At 31.8% G+C, this 17,031-nt stretch overlaps 1 protein-coding gene and 1 long non-coding RNA gene across 4 annotated transcripts; both read right to left on the bottom strand.

Moving 5' to 3' along the window:
• Positions 1–3,218: 3,218 nt before the first annotated feature.
• On the bottom strand, positions 3,219–7,044 carry LOC136200600 (uncharacterized). The gene is made up of 3 exons (XR_010673397.1): positions 6,893–7,044; positions 4,309–5,147; positions 3,219–3,872 (listed from the first exon to the last, which is right to left on the bottom strand). It is a non-coding gene; the product is annotated as an uncharacterized lncRNA (long non-coding RNA).
• Positions 7,045–8,312: 1,268 nt separating this feature from the next.
• LOC136201388 (uncharacterized) lies at positions 8,313–13,620 on the bottom strand. Of its 3 annotated transcripts, XM_065992052.1 has the most exons (12): positions 13,108–13,620; positions 12,825–12,959; positions 11,440–11,615; positions 11,244–11,354; positions 11,050–11,145; positions 10,773–10,952; positions 10,429–10,664; positions 10,064–10,339; positions 9,868–9,960; positions 9,666–9,782; positions 8,726–9,073; positions 8,313–8,638 (listed from the first exon to the last, which is right to left on the bottom strand). In XM_065992052.1, the coding sequence occupies exons 3-12, from the start codon at positions 11,582–11,584 to the stop codon at positions 8,612–8,614; spliced, it is 1,629 nt and encodes a 542-aa protein (XP_065848124.1). In that variant the 5' UTR covers positions 11,585–11,615; positions 12,825–12,959; positions 13,108–13,620; the 3' UTR covers positions 8,313–8,611. The 3 variants fall into 3 exon arrangements, with proteins under 3 accessions (XP_065848124.1, XP_065848123.1, XP_065848122.1); XM_065992051.1 differs by lacking the exon at positions 13,108–13,620 and having other exon boundaries at positions 12,825–12,961; XM_065992050.1 differs by lacking the exon at positions 12,825–12,959 and having other exon boundaries at positions 8,314–8,638.
• Positions 13,621–17,031: the final 3,411 nt, after the last annotated feature.

Below are 17,031 nucleotides of genomic sequence, written 5' to 3'. Positions count from 1 at the left end.
CAAAGCAAAAGTGCAAAGATTTACCATAAGGCTAACTCGATTGGTTAAGAAAAATAGGTGCCTACAAAAAAATTTAAGACAAAATCAAAATCCATGTGGGTTTGTTAGCAACAAAAAAACAAAAACACATAAATAAATTTTATGAATGAAGAAAAAAATATGATGTTAAAAAAATTTATAATAATATTTAATATTGGTTTAAAGATATTATATTAAAAAATAATTACAATTTGAAAAAATTAATAATACATTTTTTCAAGTATATTAATTTCGGTGTATATGTAGTTCCAAAACTTCTTTAAAATTAATTAGATTAAATTTGAAACTAAAAGATAAATTTTTTTTATGTATATAACTAGAGGCAATTTTAGACTTTCATTTACAAAAACAAATGTAAAGACTAAAGAATTGATTAAGATAAAACTTAGGGACCTTATAATAATATGATGGATTTACTAGCGTGTTAAGTAAATACATAAAAACCTTATAATTATTTACCCTGTTATTTATATATTTTGCGTTTTTTTACATGTGGCAAAGTGTCTTTCACTTTCTACATCCCGAAGATTCTATTGAGATATAAGCAGCGCCAGCTCTGCCTTTAGGAATAGAGCGGCCGCCTAGGTGCGCCAAAAAATAGGTGCATATATAATAATTTTTTCATATATGAATAATATTTTATTGATTAGTTGTATTATCTGTTAAAAATAAATAAAAATTAACATCGAATATAAATTTTAATTAGCAATTTTACATCTAAAAGGGTCATGGCAAGTTTTAGATAATAATATTGTTATGTTTTATGATTATTTTTTTCTTTTTTCCCAATTTTTAAGTTACACGGTATTTTTCATTTTTTTAGGAAAAGGTTTATATCATTGCATTAGATGATATTTGGGAAGATTTTAAGTGATTGACAAATACTAGTTAATTCAGTTTTTTTCTAATTTTCAGTAAGGTAGAGCTAAAATTGATCTTACTTGGAAAGGCTATATGTGCATTTTTCTTAAAATGTTTGGGTTAAAGTTATAATAATATAAACATATAATCTTGTAACTCAACTTTCTCATTTATACAACAAAAAATTATACTAATGTTTTTAGTTACTTCTCTAACAATAATAGAGGGTATTGGATGAAATTAGATATGAATGTGGGTCATTATGAACTTTTAAAAATTGAGGCAAAGGGCAACAAATAAAGAGGCAACAAATGTGGGAGCAGTTAAGGTTTTGAGCCAAATAAAGAGGCAACAAATGTATTAAGCTGAAACAATGTGTATGCACAAACGTAAAGTCACTTTTTTTATGTTCATATTATCAAATGCCATGCGACCATAGGAATAATACATTAGATTCCATTAGAATACTATACTTGAAGGAGAACAGTACTAAGCTGATTAAACTCTTGGTAAGTTTGGTTCAGTTATTTTTACAATGTTGCGGGTAGCTAATAGATATTAGCTAATATATTGGATTGCTTTTGTACTAATAGGGTAAATAAGTATACAGTTATACAAACACACATATACAAACAGTGCTCCATGTACAGTTAAAGATATGATGGTTCTTCCTAGTAAAAAATATATTGGTACCGTTATGCAAACAGATAGTGTTCCCTTCAGTGAATCTTCATATATGCCCTTAAAAGAATGCAATTTCTAAAATCAAACATCTATAAATTCAGTGTTCCCTTCAGTGAATCTTTATATATGCCCTTAAAAGAATGCAATTTCAGAAATGCTCATCTATAAATTCACTCTCTTTACTTGGAAACGTTGAAAATACATTAAGATGTCAAATGGAATTAAATTGACTCTCTTTATCAGTGATGGGTCAAAGAATTTAAATTAAAAACATCTCATATAGTTACAAATCAAGTTACCTTTCAAGCATCGCATGCATAGTTTTATCATAGACAAACTAATTATGATAGAAACGTCTAATAACAAAAATTAGCATAGCAACAATGTTTAAAACAAAGTTAAGAAATTTCCAGCAAATTTCACTTAAAACATAAAGTTTTATCAGTTAAATAGATTGTTCAGTAACTTGTTTTTCGGATGGAGTACATTCTGTCATATCTTGTTCTTCAGCTGGAGCACATTGCACTACAAAAAAAAGGAGTTTCAGGGACGAAAAAAATCGTCCCCAAAAAACATAAAAATTTGTCCCCTATAGTTTTGGGGACGATTTTTTCATCCTCAATTTTTGTCCTTGTTTCCTCCATCCTTGATTCTATTGGGGACGAAATAAATGATGTCGTCCCAATTTAGAGAGACTACTATCGTCCCCGCTCTTAAGGACGACTATCGTCCCCATGAGAGGGACGATAGTCATCCCTGATCCTAGGGATGACATTTTGTCCCTGTTCCTAGGGACGACATGTCGTCCCCGTTGATAGAGACGACAATTTGTCACTATTGCTAGGGATGACATGTCGTCCCCATTGATAGGGACGACATTTTGTCCCTGTTCCTAGGGACGACATGTCGTCCCCATTGATAGGGACGACATTTTGTCCCTGTTCCTAGGGATGACATGTCCTCCCCGTTGATAGGGACAACTGTCGTCCCTATTCCTAGGGACAACATTTCATCTCTGTTGATAAGGACGATTGTCGTCCCCGTTCTTTGGGACGACTGTCGTCTCCGGTCATAGGGACAACTGTCGGCCCCCGTTCTTAGGGACAAATTTTCGTCTCTGTTCATAAGAACGATTGTCATTCCTGTTACTAGGGACATCGTTTTGACCCCATTTTTTTAGGATGACTATCGTCCTTGTTTAGAATGACAAATGTCCCTTAAGAATGCTATATATCATTATGAGAGAAAAATATGAAATTCAAAGTGCAGAGCTTAGGATGCTACTTGAGCTTAAACAAGTAAGCTGTGAAGTGCAAAGTTCTAATCTAAAACAGTACAACCTCCATAAAATTCCTATTAACTAAAAAAGTATGACAAATGTCTAATTACAAATGTTTTACCGTTTTAACTTGCTGATGTACTTGCTGATGTAATCAGCAAGGATTTGTCCTCTGATTGATTAATAAAAGGTCAACTTGACCTTGAAAAAAAAGAATGAATACAGTTGAGTTAATGATTCCAATTTAATTGAAACTTTAGCCTTTTGAATGAAAGAAACATAGGATGCTGCCATAAATAAAACAACATAGAAATAATAATACAATTAATACCTAATGCATAATTATTAGGAACTACACAGAGCTCGAAGAGAGGCATAATTAATGCCTAAATGATTCAGTATTTTCAAATTTCAGGGGACTCATATAGACATAGCAGCATAGGTTTAGTTACATCTTCGGAGTCACAAAATAGATTTTTGGGAAAGTATCAATTTGGACTCCACATAAATTAGTATTAATATAGACTTAATGTTTAAAAAATGTATCAACTTAGACATCGAGAACGGATTGGACACATCATTCCTATTACTCCGTTAAGTTCTAATTGAGGTGTCTCGTTCCGTTATAGAGACCTAAATTGGTACCATTTTTTAAACGTTAAACATATATTGGTGTTATTTTGTACGTGGAGCCTAAATTCATACTTCCCTAAAAACCATAAGCCTATTTTGATACCTTATCCCTGAACTATAACATGAATATTACAGCTATATTCTAATTCAAGCATCAGATAACACATAAATTAACCATGTAAAAACCCTTCAGCATCAAAAGGTTAAAAGCATAAAATTGCATTTACAGCTCTAGTTTAATATCCCATGATACGTTCTATGGTTAGACAATGACATCAATTTATATACACAGAAACTAACCTACAACACCAGCTCACCGTAGATAAATCCTCTCAGTAGTAGTTCCTTGCTTTCTTCTTGGACCGTTAATCTTTTCCTGCTCAAAATAATTTCATGCAAGTTAGCTAGTCCACTAAATTATGCATATGAAATTCTAATTTCAAGGTAAATTTAAAATATTCTTCCATTCAAATTATAGTAAAAAAGGTTTAGGCGTACAAATTCTAATCCCATGCATATGAAATCTAAACCCAAAAGACTATTCTACAACAAGAATTTGAATCCAATTTCTAATACTCAAAACAATTGTTTAAAATTCAAATTCACTATTTATGCAACATCTAATTGAGGACTAAAAAAGGTAACCTACTATTTTTTTTAACAGAAGTAACATATTCTAAACATTCTTTTCTTTTAATTTAGTTTACAAATATATGCAACACTGTGTTCTAAAATAGAAAATGATAATTGAACTTCATCAGTAATTATAGAAATATCAAGATTGTGCAGCAAATAAGAATCAAAATTAGTACCTTCGGACCAACCAATCATGTTCTATTCCCCTTTAAATTAGTGTCATGTTTTGTCCCCTTCAATCATCATCATCATCATTGATCACGTTAACATCTTCATCACCACTAACTTCTTCGTCGGTTTCAAGTTGATTGTAATCATCATCATCATCACAATCATCAATATTAATTGGAATTATTTCTTCTGCTTGATTAGCAATTGGAAGAGGTATTTCTTCAAAACCAAAAACAACCTCATTCTCCATGGCTTCATCATCATCATCTATAGGTCTTGTTGCATGAAAATCAGCGGTGATCTTCTCTTCTTGAAAAACATCACCATCTTCATTTTTCTCAGAAATATCCTCTAGTGATTGAAAAGGCAATTTATATATGTCCCTAGGATGATTTTTCACCACAATAAGCCAATTTTTTTTTTTTTTTGGGATCTTGAACATAAAAGACTTGTTCAGCTTGAGAAGCTAAAATAAATGGCTCATCTGTTTTTAATCGACCATGGCCTTGACACTTGTGATTGAGAAATCATCTACTGTATATCCACTTCCTTTATGGCTCACATCAAACCATTCACATTTGAATAAGTAAACACAATTCATTCCTGAGTACTGGATCTCCCAAACATCTGTCAAATTCCCATAATACTCTTTATCACAAGAACTATCATCACCCCTAGACAAGACTCCTGAATTTTGACTCTTGCGATTCATTTGACGATTTACAGTATGAAACCGATAGCCATTCACAATATGACCCGAGTAACTCTTGTAGCGTGGGTATGGACCAAAAGCAAGATTCATAAGATCCTTAGAAACAACATCATGTTCATTTAATTCATAAACCTGCAAGTTCATCAATAATATAAATGTAATTTATTGAAAACATGGACTAATAATGAGATATAACCTCAAACAAATTATAATAATCCATAGATATATTCACATACATGATCCTCGAACCATTTTGGAAATTCTGCATTATATCTCTGTACACATAAACAACCTCTGCAGTCTTGGTTTTAATGGGAAATAGCGTAAGACCTTGTGTGGAATTTTCTTATTATCGTTTGAATTGTCACCAGACTTCCACCTAGACAATCCACATATTTCACAAGATGTTGCATTTGCAAGTGGACCCCAATATAAAGTGCACATATTTTAACAGACATCATATTTTTCATAATGAAGACCCAAACGACGGATATATTTCTTTGCACTACTGTATGACTCAGGCATAGTATGTTTCCCATTCAGTATTATAACTAAGTAAATCGTCAAAAGATTTATTTGTCCATCTGTGAAAACTCTTCATGTGAAGTAACTTGACAATAGTAGCCAATTTCGAGAGTTCACATCCTGAATGCAATTTCTCCTTAGCTTCATTTAGTAATCGATAAAACTCACCAGCATCCCCTTTAGGTTCCCATAGCATACTATTACTGTCACAATCATTACCAACTGAACTATCATGATCAACACTATATATATCATTGACCAATCCAACCATATCATCATCCGACTCATTATCATTATCATTATCATTATCATTCGGATATTCATTGATACCACGTTCTTCATTTGGAGACTCCCCATGAAAATACCAAACTGTATATGTGGTTATAATTCCAAATTTCAACAAGTGAAATCTAATCGTAGATTCATCATTATAAACAACATTTCTACATTTTTTGCAAGGACATTGAATCACGTCGGTCAACAATTTAAATCTGTACGCATACTTCAAAAAAGTTTCAACTCCTTCAATGTAACTACGATATTTTCTATTGGCAAGAGCCATCCAACTCTTATCAATATCCATATCGTTTATGAACCAATCTGAAATTAAATCACATATTAACATTATGTATAATTGATTTAACATACAATAATGAGGATTAAGTGTCAAATATGATACTAGAACTAAGCACCAAAAAACCAAAAAATTGAGAGCAAAAAGAGTTACTCATTCCATCAATGTCTCAAATTGCATTTTTTACGGTTTGAAAAAAAAGTTTCTCTATAATTTATGTCAACCAGATTTATATTTGAAGTTGACCTATCAAGAGCTTCATGTGAATTTATCTTTGCATTTCATGGCTCATTTTACATTTAGTTAGCTAACTAGAAATACCATTATATAAGACAGAGCCTACTTGGCTAGCTAAAATAGTCAAGACTTTATACATACAACTACTTTATTTGCAATCTCTTAGTTTTTTTTATCTAAGCATCAAACCAATCATAAATACAAACCTCATCCACTACTATTAGGATGCATACTATCTTGGTTTTTGAGACAAGTAGGAACTTAGTTCACAGTTTCCATAATTTTAAACTGGAAGTATTTTTTATATGGCTCAGTCAGGTATTTTGACAAACACTTGGTGATGAAAAGGCCACCAAATCACAAAAAGACCTAAAATCCCCAAAGCAATCATATGCAATGAAATTTTAGATTAACTTCAAACAAAATGAGCAGTTCTATTCTATAAACCAACACACAATTATGGAGATGAATAAATTAGAAGACAGATTAAAAAAAACAAGTGATACAAACTTAAAAATTAAAAAACGACCAATCATCTAACCTCTATGGACGAACGTTGACGACGCGAAGCAACCGAGGTTGGGTTCCGGTAGCTACTGTTGTCTCGCCTGAATCGCCTGACAAGGGTATTGAGTTTTCTCCATTTTCGCGTAAGAAATTAGGATGAAAGAGGGGCTCGCAGTTTGGGATTAGATTATAATTGATTTTGTTTTATTGAAACGCGGTGTCTAATGAAACCATGTCCTTTTGGTCTATTGAAAAAAAAAATTTAAATATAAATCATTATTCAATACCAGAATTTCAAATAAATCCCACTTCAAAATTTGATTCCAAAATATCCGATCAATCCATTTTTTTTTGTATTAAACCCAAAATTATTCATGCCTTATGTCTATTGTTAATTTATTAAAACAATTTTCCAATTAATTGTATTTGTTATTCGATCCGCTCATGAGTGGTTTTGACGTTAGGCTTGATAAAAGATTGATAGTATTCCGTCCAATTTATAAAGGGAAAAGGTGTAAAAATGCCCCCTTAACATTTACAGCCAAGGGCAATTTTACCGCTAACGTTTAAAATAATGCAATTTTACCCCTGACATTGGCAACCAGGAGCCATTTTATCCCTAACGTTGTCAAGTTTGGTCAATTTTAGAAATAATTCATCAAATTGTCCTCTCGATCATCATTCTTGCATGTGAGTGTCATAAACATAGGATTAGATTTGGAAAAAAATTTAAAAAATATACTTTCTATTTTACAAGTTGGACAAAAAAAAATTCAAAATATTTCGCCGAATGTTAAGGGTAAAATTGCTCTTCGCGGCCAACGTTAAAGTATAATTGCATCATTGACGTTAAGGGTAAATTTTCTCCTGGCCGTAAACGTTAGGTGCATATTTTGCACCTTATCCCATTTATAAATAACTCGAGCTTGATTACAATTTTAGTAAATAGGAATTTAGGCTCGAACCGAGTTCAACTTTTAGTTCGAGCTTGTGTATTTTCTGATAATCCGAGTATAAGCATGTCAAAGTTGAACAACTTTTGAGTGGTTTGGTGTTCAGTTCGATAAAAACTCGACTACTTATCCACAACTAAATACCGTCGCCTCTCTGTCCATGCCAACAAAATCAACTTAATTATACTTCAAACAGTATTATAACTCTCTAGGAGCCATGGATGAAACCAAGGGAATAGGATCTATGCAAGATTGTGTAGAAGAGCTAAGTGGCCATAGATGAGACTTATAAATCAATTAATGAAATGGGGAAGACCAAAGCCTCTAATTTTCAGCTAATGATTAGCGATATTCAGCCTTGACAGGTGAAGCTACTTAGCATATTTCACTACTTGTACAAACAGCTTGCTTTTCAAAGCAGACAATGGATGGCAAGTTTCAAAGCAGACAATTTCAATAGCTCGGCTGACCTCCATTTTAGCTCAGGATTACACCCACATTTTTTTTATCGTAAGCAGCAGCTTTGCTGCCAAGCCAGCTTCCTCAGCAAACACAACACAATCTTATTCGCACAATATTGATATGCAACCTCTAAACAACTTTCTGATACTTTCATCAGTCCACTATGAAATTTAATAAATTTAGAATCTAAAACCTTATGTAAATTGAAATCAAAACATTTAAAAATCCATCCTAAACCAAAAACATCATCCCTATCAATGTTGAAAAGTAATAAACTAGTGATATTAATCAATAAAGCAAGCAAGTTCAAAATTAACGAATCCATCAATTGACAACCTTCAAAAGTCCATTTGCATCTCTTCCTCCTACAAAATTGTAAGAACAAAAACACCCAATTAACAATATGGTTTATTATATAGTTCAAAAGCAAATGTGTTTAATTAAGTACTTACCAAAGCATTCTGTGTACTCCTTGAGCTATTTTCTTTTAACATTATTTCCATCCTTCTGCAATACGATTCAGAAACCTGTTGTCGCTCCACCTCATGTTCATCTTGCGCCTTTCTATGCCCTTCGTGTGCCTTTAATTCAGCTGTCAGTCTTGCAACCTCATTTTTAAGCGCATTAACTTCATCATTTTTACCATTAGACATCATTCCTCTAGTAATTGCTTTATATCCCAATCCTTTACCACGAACATATCCTGATCTAACTCCAAATACCTGTTGTAGCACATGATCTGATGTGGGAACAGACTGATTATCATTTATCGGCTGATCCTCAACCCTTTGCATATCTTCCTATATTATGTAAAACATAAGTGAAATTTAATAAGCGAATTATAAAGATATGAAACAGCCTGAAACACAAACAAGTACCTAAAAAAGAAGACCAAACATATATAATATTATGGACCAATCAATCACCAATTGTCTAATAACTCAATCATAAGACCATAATAGAGATTTCACTTGAAATTAGATTTAAGAAAATAAGTTTCAGCATTATGTAAATTTCAGAACCTGCACATCCCATATGATAAAAGTAGTACAATAGTTCTTCATTATGCTTTTTGATGCAGACTTTTACACAAATTGATCATCCATCCAATAACTAAATGCAAAAAAACCACATGCCAATCCACAATATTTGTATAACACTTGTCACTATTGTAGTTTTTTCAACTAACTAGAACACATGAAACTGAAAATGTCATAAGCACATTTTAGGCATCTGAACCAAGTACAAGAAAAGCAAAGAGCTTTTATGATTATATTTAAAATCAGAATCACAACATCAATAGAAACACATGAAATAAGCGTATCAAACAAAGGTTAATCTAGTTTGACAGGATCCTAACAAGGCAATTGCTTAAAAAACTCTATTACTTACATAAATCCTTTTTGATTGTGAATCATGGAATGTAGTTTGTCCTTGGTCATTTGTAATTCCATGAGTGGCCTTCCACACATCAGAAGCCTTTGGCAATTCGCCTAATTCCTCGTCCATCTTCAACATTAATAGTATAATCATCTTAAATAGAACTAGTCAAACCCTTTAAAAATAATTGATAAGAGTTGCTCTATATATTTACCATTTTATACTCTACTTGTGCGAAAGGGGTTAGACCAGTTGAAGAAACCACTATTTGAGAAGCACGATTAGTTGAATTAATATAACTTTGTTCCTACAAATTAATAATGTGTAAGAAAGCATTCATTTAAAATTAAATTAACAATAATACATACTAACCATCACCTAATAAATTAAACAAAACATTATATATTAACCTGAAAATCCTCGCTTCCAAAAACTTTAAGCATGTCTTTCCAAGCATCTCCAGATAGTTCTTTAGGAACATGTTTCAAGCGTTCCTCATCATTACTATACATGCGATATTGGTTATGTAATTTATATTTCCATCTGCGATATGCCGTTTTCATCTGAAAGAAACAGAAGTACTCAAATTTAGCTTTTTTCATTTCTGGCGTATCGGGCTCCTCCTTTCCTAACTCTTCACGTTTCTTCCACTTTTCAGGGCTATCAGTGCTAACATCAAAATAGTCCTGTACAATATGTAGGTTCATTAAATATTTAATAAAATTTAACAATTCTACACAATAAATAAAAATCGGTCCAACACAATAATATTTACTTGAATCATAGCCCACAAACGGGACCTGTGCTTCTTTTCAATTTCATCCCAAGACTCAGTCGGAGGTCTATAAATTCTAGCGCAGTATCCTAACCATGACGATAATTTATTAGAATGCTTCCCAATTGGTCTAAAATATCTGCCCGGTGGAATGAAAACAACTAATTTGTTTTTCCTTCCATTGGTAAGTTTGTCGAGCTCCATCCCTTTGTATGGTCCCCTACCAACTGATCTCGCTAAAAAATAAGTAACAACACTAATTAATTAAAAAAAACAGAATGAAGATATTCTGATTTTTCGTATAAAGTGCTAAAAAAAGATGTTAAGTTATAAATGAAACAAACCTCGAAAAGTTTCTGAATTTTCAGCGCTTATCTCCGTATCTGATAGGCAAGGATAGTCAGATTCATGATTATCAATGGGATTATCAGATTGTGGATGGTCAGAACCTTGCAAGTGACAAGCATCTGTCTCATCAACATTTTCATTATCAGCATTGTTGATTATAGTACGCCTCATTTTGTCTAATATTAGATAACGAACAAAGAGTTATTATACATTCTAAAAAACATTTATATAAAAAAACTCGATAAATGAAAATTATAATAACCGTGGTCATACCGAGAGTAGATCGGCTTAATGAAGAATGCAAACCTTCATCATCGAAAGTAGCACGTGTACGAGGACTGGACGTTGTAATCCTTTTATTTCTAAGATCTTAATTGACAAAATAAAATGATTACTAGATATTATAAATAGCTTATTCATATTAAATACAAGAATAAGAAATAAATCATAACTTGCATATAATGTACCGTTCATTGATGCAACAGAAGATGGTGTACGTGCAGTTGCATTTCTAGTTGCTTCATTAATGTTAGCAGCACTCTGTACCTTCTTTTCTCTTGAGATTTGTCTCCATCCCTCTATGAAACAAAAGTTAACATATATAATATCATACATGGTACTAGGAAAATAAAAGCTAAATGATTCAAAATATTATATTTTTACCTTGATTTGCACCTAAAGTAGGCAATTGTTGACTTGTCGGGGAAATTGTATCTTCATCAGAATAATCATTTAAGATAGGTCGGTGAGGTTTAAGTACCGGACATAATCTCCTCTTGTACTTCTTGCGTTTTTTTACACTCTCCATACTCTAACAATTGAATTAACCTTTTTATAACCTGTCAGAAATAATTTCTTAGTCCAAAATACATCTATAAAATACAAGCTCAATAGTCAAATTCTTTCATGTATTAAAGAAGCAGATCCAAAAACACATATACTGTGATGTTTTTTTTTTTGTGTTTGTTTTGTTATTTAAGGCTTAATTTATGATTTGAGTTACATAGAAATTACTCTTAAGTGATTCATAATTTTTATATCCTTCATAGAAAAAAATAAAAAAATCAAGTAAACAAAATGCCTAGTTTTCTAAGTCTAAGATTTAAATCATAGCAGAAATCATAATTATACAGAAACAATTATAATCTAATTTACAGAATTAACATCAACTTAACAAGACTAAGTGCTGAATATAAACATCAAACACATTAGCTAAGGGAACAACAAACAACAGAGGAGAAAAAAACAGAGCTTCTATTGAAACTGACATCATTTCTTCTTTTTTGACCTGTCTCTTTTCCCAGATTGTAATATCTTTTTTTTTCCTTTTTTTGTGCGTGTAAACTCCAGATCCAGATAACCATGATATCTAATGAATTGACCTCAATGCTCTATTTATAGTTTGACATGTATGACTACGTATAGCTTGACATGTATGACTACGTATACCCTCACATATAATAAATACTACTTTTTCCTTTCCCATTAGTCATACTCATGGGCTACATTCTCATTTTCATAATCAAATTTCATCTTTTTCAAGACAATATTTTCTGTACATATACAAATGTAAGCATTTTTCTTGTGATCAAATTCATCTCTGAACAGTCAAAAATCACTTTGAAGTTAAATATACTCATGGTTTGTTTCCAGGAATATTCCACTTCTCAAGTTTGATGCACTCAATCTTGTGTTTTCATCAAAATATGCCATAAAAATTCTAATATTGCTTAATCAAAGACCAACACAGGAATTTTTTTAATCCAATTCCCAATTCCCATTTCATAATTTAGTTTTGTCTAGCTAACTAAACAAATACCAATTAGGATATTTGAAAATTGAACCCATACCACCAAACTCCGTCGAAGCAAAATAATCAAGCTGCATACAAAATTTCCACCTGTTGTTTTTTTTCCATATTACTCTTAAGTGAATCATACAAATAAGTATAAAAATCAATTGTTAACCAACTAATAACAAATGTTAACCAACTACAGATGAACCATAAATATTGAAAAAAAAAATTGACAGAGAAAGAGAAGGAATACCTAGTGTGTAAAGAACAAAAACGCTACCAGACTTGTAGAAAATGTTGGTATAGCACAGCAAAACTTAGTGAGTCTGTATTACGTGGGTTTTATTCCACAAAAAAAGTGGCGCCAAATTTACCCTCCAAATCACAGCTTAAGATCGTGTTAAATGATACACGTTTTCATCAGTATTTGGTTTTTATCCCTTAGGAAACTTAAATCACAGAATAAATCAAATTACTAAATTTCAAAAATCTAATATGAGCATACAAAACTCCATTAGAATAGAGGACCAAATTACCTGTCAAGGGATTCTAGCGCTGAAATCACAGTTCTCTCCAATTTTATTATTTCTTTGAGAAAGAAAACCTTGAGCTCCATCTACCAGCTGAGTCATGGATTGGAGTATACAAATAGTCTCCAATTTTCGCCCTAGATCTAAGTAAAAGGCAGAATTGTCAAGTGCTTCCTTAGGCAATAAACTCATCCAGTAATTAGGGGTTAATTCTCTCAGCTTCAATTAAAATATAAATTGGCTTCTAGATTGCTGACCCTTCTCAGCTTGGTAGGAAGAATAAGATGCTGATGAAGAAATAATAGAGAGAAGAAGAGAGTAAAGATGAAATAATAATAGAATTTCATCTCACACCAGTTTCAATTTCAGTGGATTTAAAGAGAGTAAGAAAAGAATGAATAACCCAAAGATGAAAACTTAATTTCTACAGAGAGTTTTGCTCTTGAGGTGAAGACGGCGGCCATGGAAATGAGGTAGGTGAAGGGTTGGCTGCGTGGTCCCCAAAGAGTACAGATTGTTTTCCAAAATAAAAATTTAATTCGAAATATGTTAAAAAGTAATAAATTTAATTGATTATAATTAATATAAATATATACTAATATCAAATTGTCCCCAATTATACTATTAAAGTGTATTAGAGACAATACAAAATTATGTCTTCTTTACTAATTCAATAATGTTAATAGAGGACAATATAATATAATCGTCCCTAAGAATTTGTGCCTGAAACTCTCTTTTTTTGTAGTGTTGTGACATTGTGTCATCTCTTCTTTAAAAGGCAACTTCTCCGGTTCACTCGTGCTCAAAACAGGACCACCAGACCCTGTATCCATGTAAATTGGTTCTTCATGCAAAGGGCATTTCTTTCTATACTCGGTGAATTCTTTAGTTGTCTCATTCAAAGCTTTTTCATAGCCATCTAAGAGATTTCTCGTCATGTATAGTTCGTGTTTGAGCCTAGAAGTCTCCATATGTCTTCTTTGTTGCTCCTCCATCTTCGCCTTGTGCAAATTATGAACCATGTTATTCTGATGATCGAACTCGCTAAGAAACATTTGTTGTTGGATACTCGAGTTTTGATAAGCCTGCTCTTTCGCATGATAGGACATCCCAGCTTTTTCCAAGACTTGTTGCATTTGCTCCATATACATATGGAATTCGGATGTTGACTTCAAATTATTATCCCAACGTCCAAGAAAAACAATAATATAAAGAAGTGATTATAGTTCAGGTTCGGATGTGAAAACCACTAGTACCAAAGAAAATGACACTTTCTTATTGCATATTTATAAATAGTAAACATCTGGCAAATAAAAAAAAACTATAACTTGAACAAGCATGTGAGAGTTTTTCTGGAGGTAGTCATAAGGGTCAGATTTGACTCTTACAGTACTTCCTACTATCTTTCTTCAAATGTTTATGAATCCCGGAGAAGCTCCTGAACTAAACTCTTTTTCAAACAGATAAGTTTAATATTATCAGGAATATGGCAGATTGGTAGGAAATTCAATTTTGGTTGTTGTTCACTGTTTGAAATTAATTGCATTAGTGTTAATGGGTATCTTCTTGCCTTTGTTCTTTATTTGTTGCTAGTTTTCTGAACAAATAAAGAACAAAGGCAAAGAGATATTCATTAACACTAATGCAATTAATTTCAAACAGCGAACAACAGTCAAAATTGAATTTGCTATCAGTCTGCCATTATTCCTGATAATATTAAACTTATCTATTTGAAAAAGAGTTTAGTTCAGGAGCTTCTGAGGATTCAGAAAATTTGAAGAAAAGATAGTAGGAAGTATTGTAAGATTCAAATCTGACCCTTTGACTACCTCCAGAAAAAACTCTCACATGCTTGTTCAAGTTATAGGTATTTATTTGCTAGATGTTTCCTATTTATAAATATGCATTAAGAAAGTGTCATTTTCTTTGGTACCAGTGGTTTTCACATCCGAATATGAACTATAATCACTTCTTTATATTATTGTTTTTCATGGATTGATACTTCCAATGTACCTATTTCGAAGACTTGTGACTATCTGGTGATTCTGCATCCCTGAACTAATAAAAGGAGTTTGTGAAGCTTCTATGACAAGTACTCCCTCTGTTCCAAAATACATGCATGTTAAGGTTAATGCACACTAATTAAGAAATGCAATTAATTTTAAGTGAAAGACTTTGTTACCCTTATATTAATTGCATCTACTAGTAACTTTATCTATTCCCAAGGCAAAAAGTCAACTAAAATAGGGGTATATTTGGTCAAAGCAAATTAATGTGCATAAATTGAAGCAAAATATCATGTATTGTGGAACAAAAAAAAATTCTCTAGAAAGACATGTGTTGTGGAACGATGGAGTATAAGACTCTCACAACTACCACTGGAAAGCCCGCATGCTAGCTCATATAGAAAGTAATTTCCAAATAACATTAGTCCCTATGTGAATCTCTTCCTGACCAAATCTCTTCCTGACCAGCCAGAACCAACGGACTATGCATTTTAATTATAGTCTTCTTTTTACACTTACAAAATAATTAATTGAATTTTACTATGACAATTAATTAAATTGAATTATAATTGGTTATAAACAAATAAAGTTTTCAAACTAGAAATTCAATTGAATTGGAAGACTATTACTATTCCACAAAAATTATGATTATATTTATAATTACAGAGAATCTTTTTTGACAGTTAGAAAACAATTAGTAAGCCCCAAACCTCATTACCAGTAATTCATGGAATATAGTGATGTTGTTCCTAGCATTCAACTAATATTAGATAAGCATATTTCCCAATAGCATAGATTAGGTGTATAATCTTCACAATTCTCATTGAACCCTAAAATTCAACAGATGAAAAGTCCAAAGATTTACCAGAAAGAATTATGATTCTAAAATTCAATAGCTTTTAACTAGTTGCTCGGAAACAAAATATTTCCTGCAAAAAAAAAAACAATTCATTATAGAATCAAAATCCAATGAGCAACAAATAGTAAATGCCAACAAAAAGTCAAAAATAACTTGGAATTGGCCAATTCAAATATAGTGCTTTGTGCTAATAATATTTTAGCAGATAAAGTCATGGAGTTTATTAATAGTCAAGATGATTTTGCAGGGTTCATGACCATCACTTGATGAGATTCTGAAGGCATTGTTGAATGCTCATTTAATTGGTTTTCATAGATTTGAGATCACGACAACTTTCCAGATTTGAGATCTATCGGGGGAGGTATCATTAGAATGCACACACATTTACAGAGAAGAGAAGAGAGGGATGGAGAAAACCAAAGTTGTGAAGTAAGTAAAGTTATATAGGTGAGACCATTTGTGTGAGATATTTAATCAGTATCAAATAATAAGTTTCATACATTCCAACAACCCTCTAAATTTTTAAAAGTGCTAAATTACTCTCTATTCTTATCTAATTACATTCAATAACATTATATTCTTATCCAATGCCATTCAATAACCTTTATATTTGTCCAATTGTATAATCTCAAAACTTCAACTATCCCCATGAAATCCCAAGAGTTCATAATTATTTATATATTTGAAGTTTTTTTTTTACATGTGGCCGAGCATGTATCTAACTTTCTACATCCAAAAGATTCTATTCAGAAATAAGGGGTTATTGAATGCAATCAAACAAGAATAAGAGACCATTTAGAACTTTTAAAAGTTCGGGGGAGCTTAAAGGCAATCAAACAAGAATAAGAGAGTAAAATCGTCTCATAATTTTATTGGTAGATAATTTATTGATGATGATCAAACAATTAAAAAAACATATAATATAGTCATTACAAATGCAATGAATTATTACCAGAAAATATCAAACAAGAATAAAGAAGAAGCATAAAAAGTGCATGAGTTGAATCAATCTGCCTAAAAGTAGGCAACTGAATTGAAGAAAAATAATAATACCATTTCAGAAAT

This window comes from Euphorbia lathyris, chromosome 7, assembly GCF_963576675.1.
Source record: "Euphorbia lathyris chromosome 7, ddEupLath1.1, whole genome shotgun sequence".
NCBI lineage: Eukaryota > Viridiplantae > Streptophyta > Magnoliopsida > Malpighiales > Euphorbiaceae > Euphorbia > Euphorbia lathyris.
The sequence above is the reverse complement of the archived record's forward strand: the minus strand, read 5'-3'. Positions and strand labels throughout refer to the sequence as shown.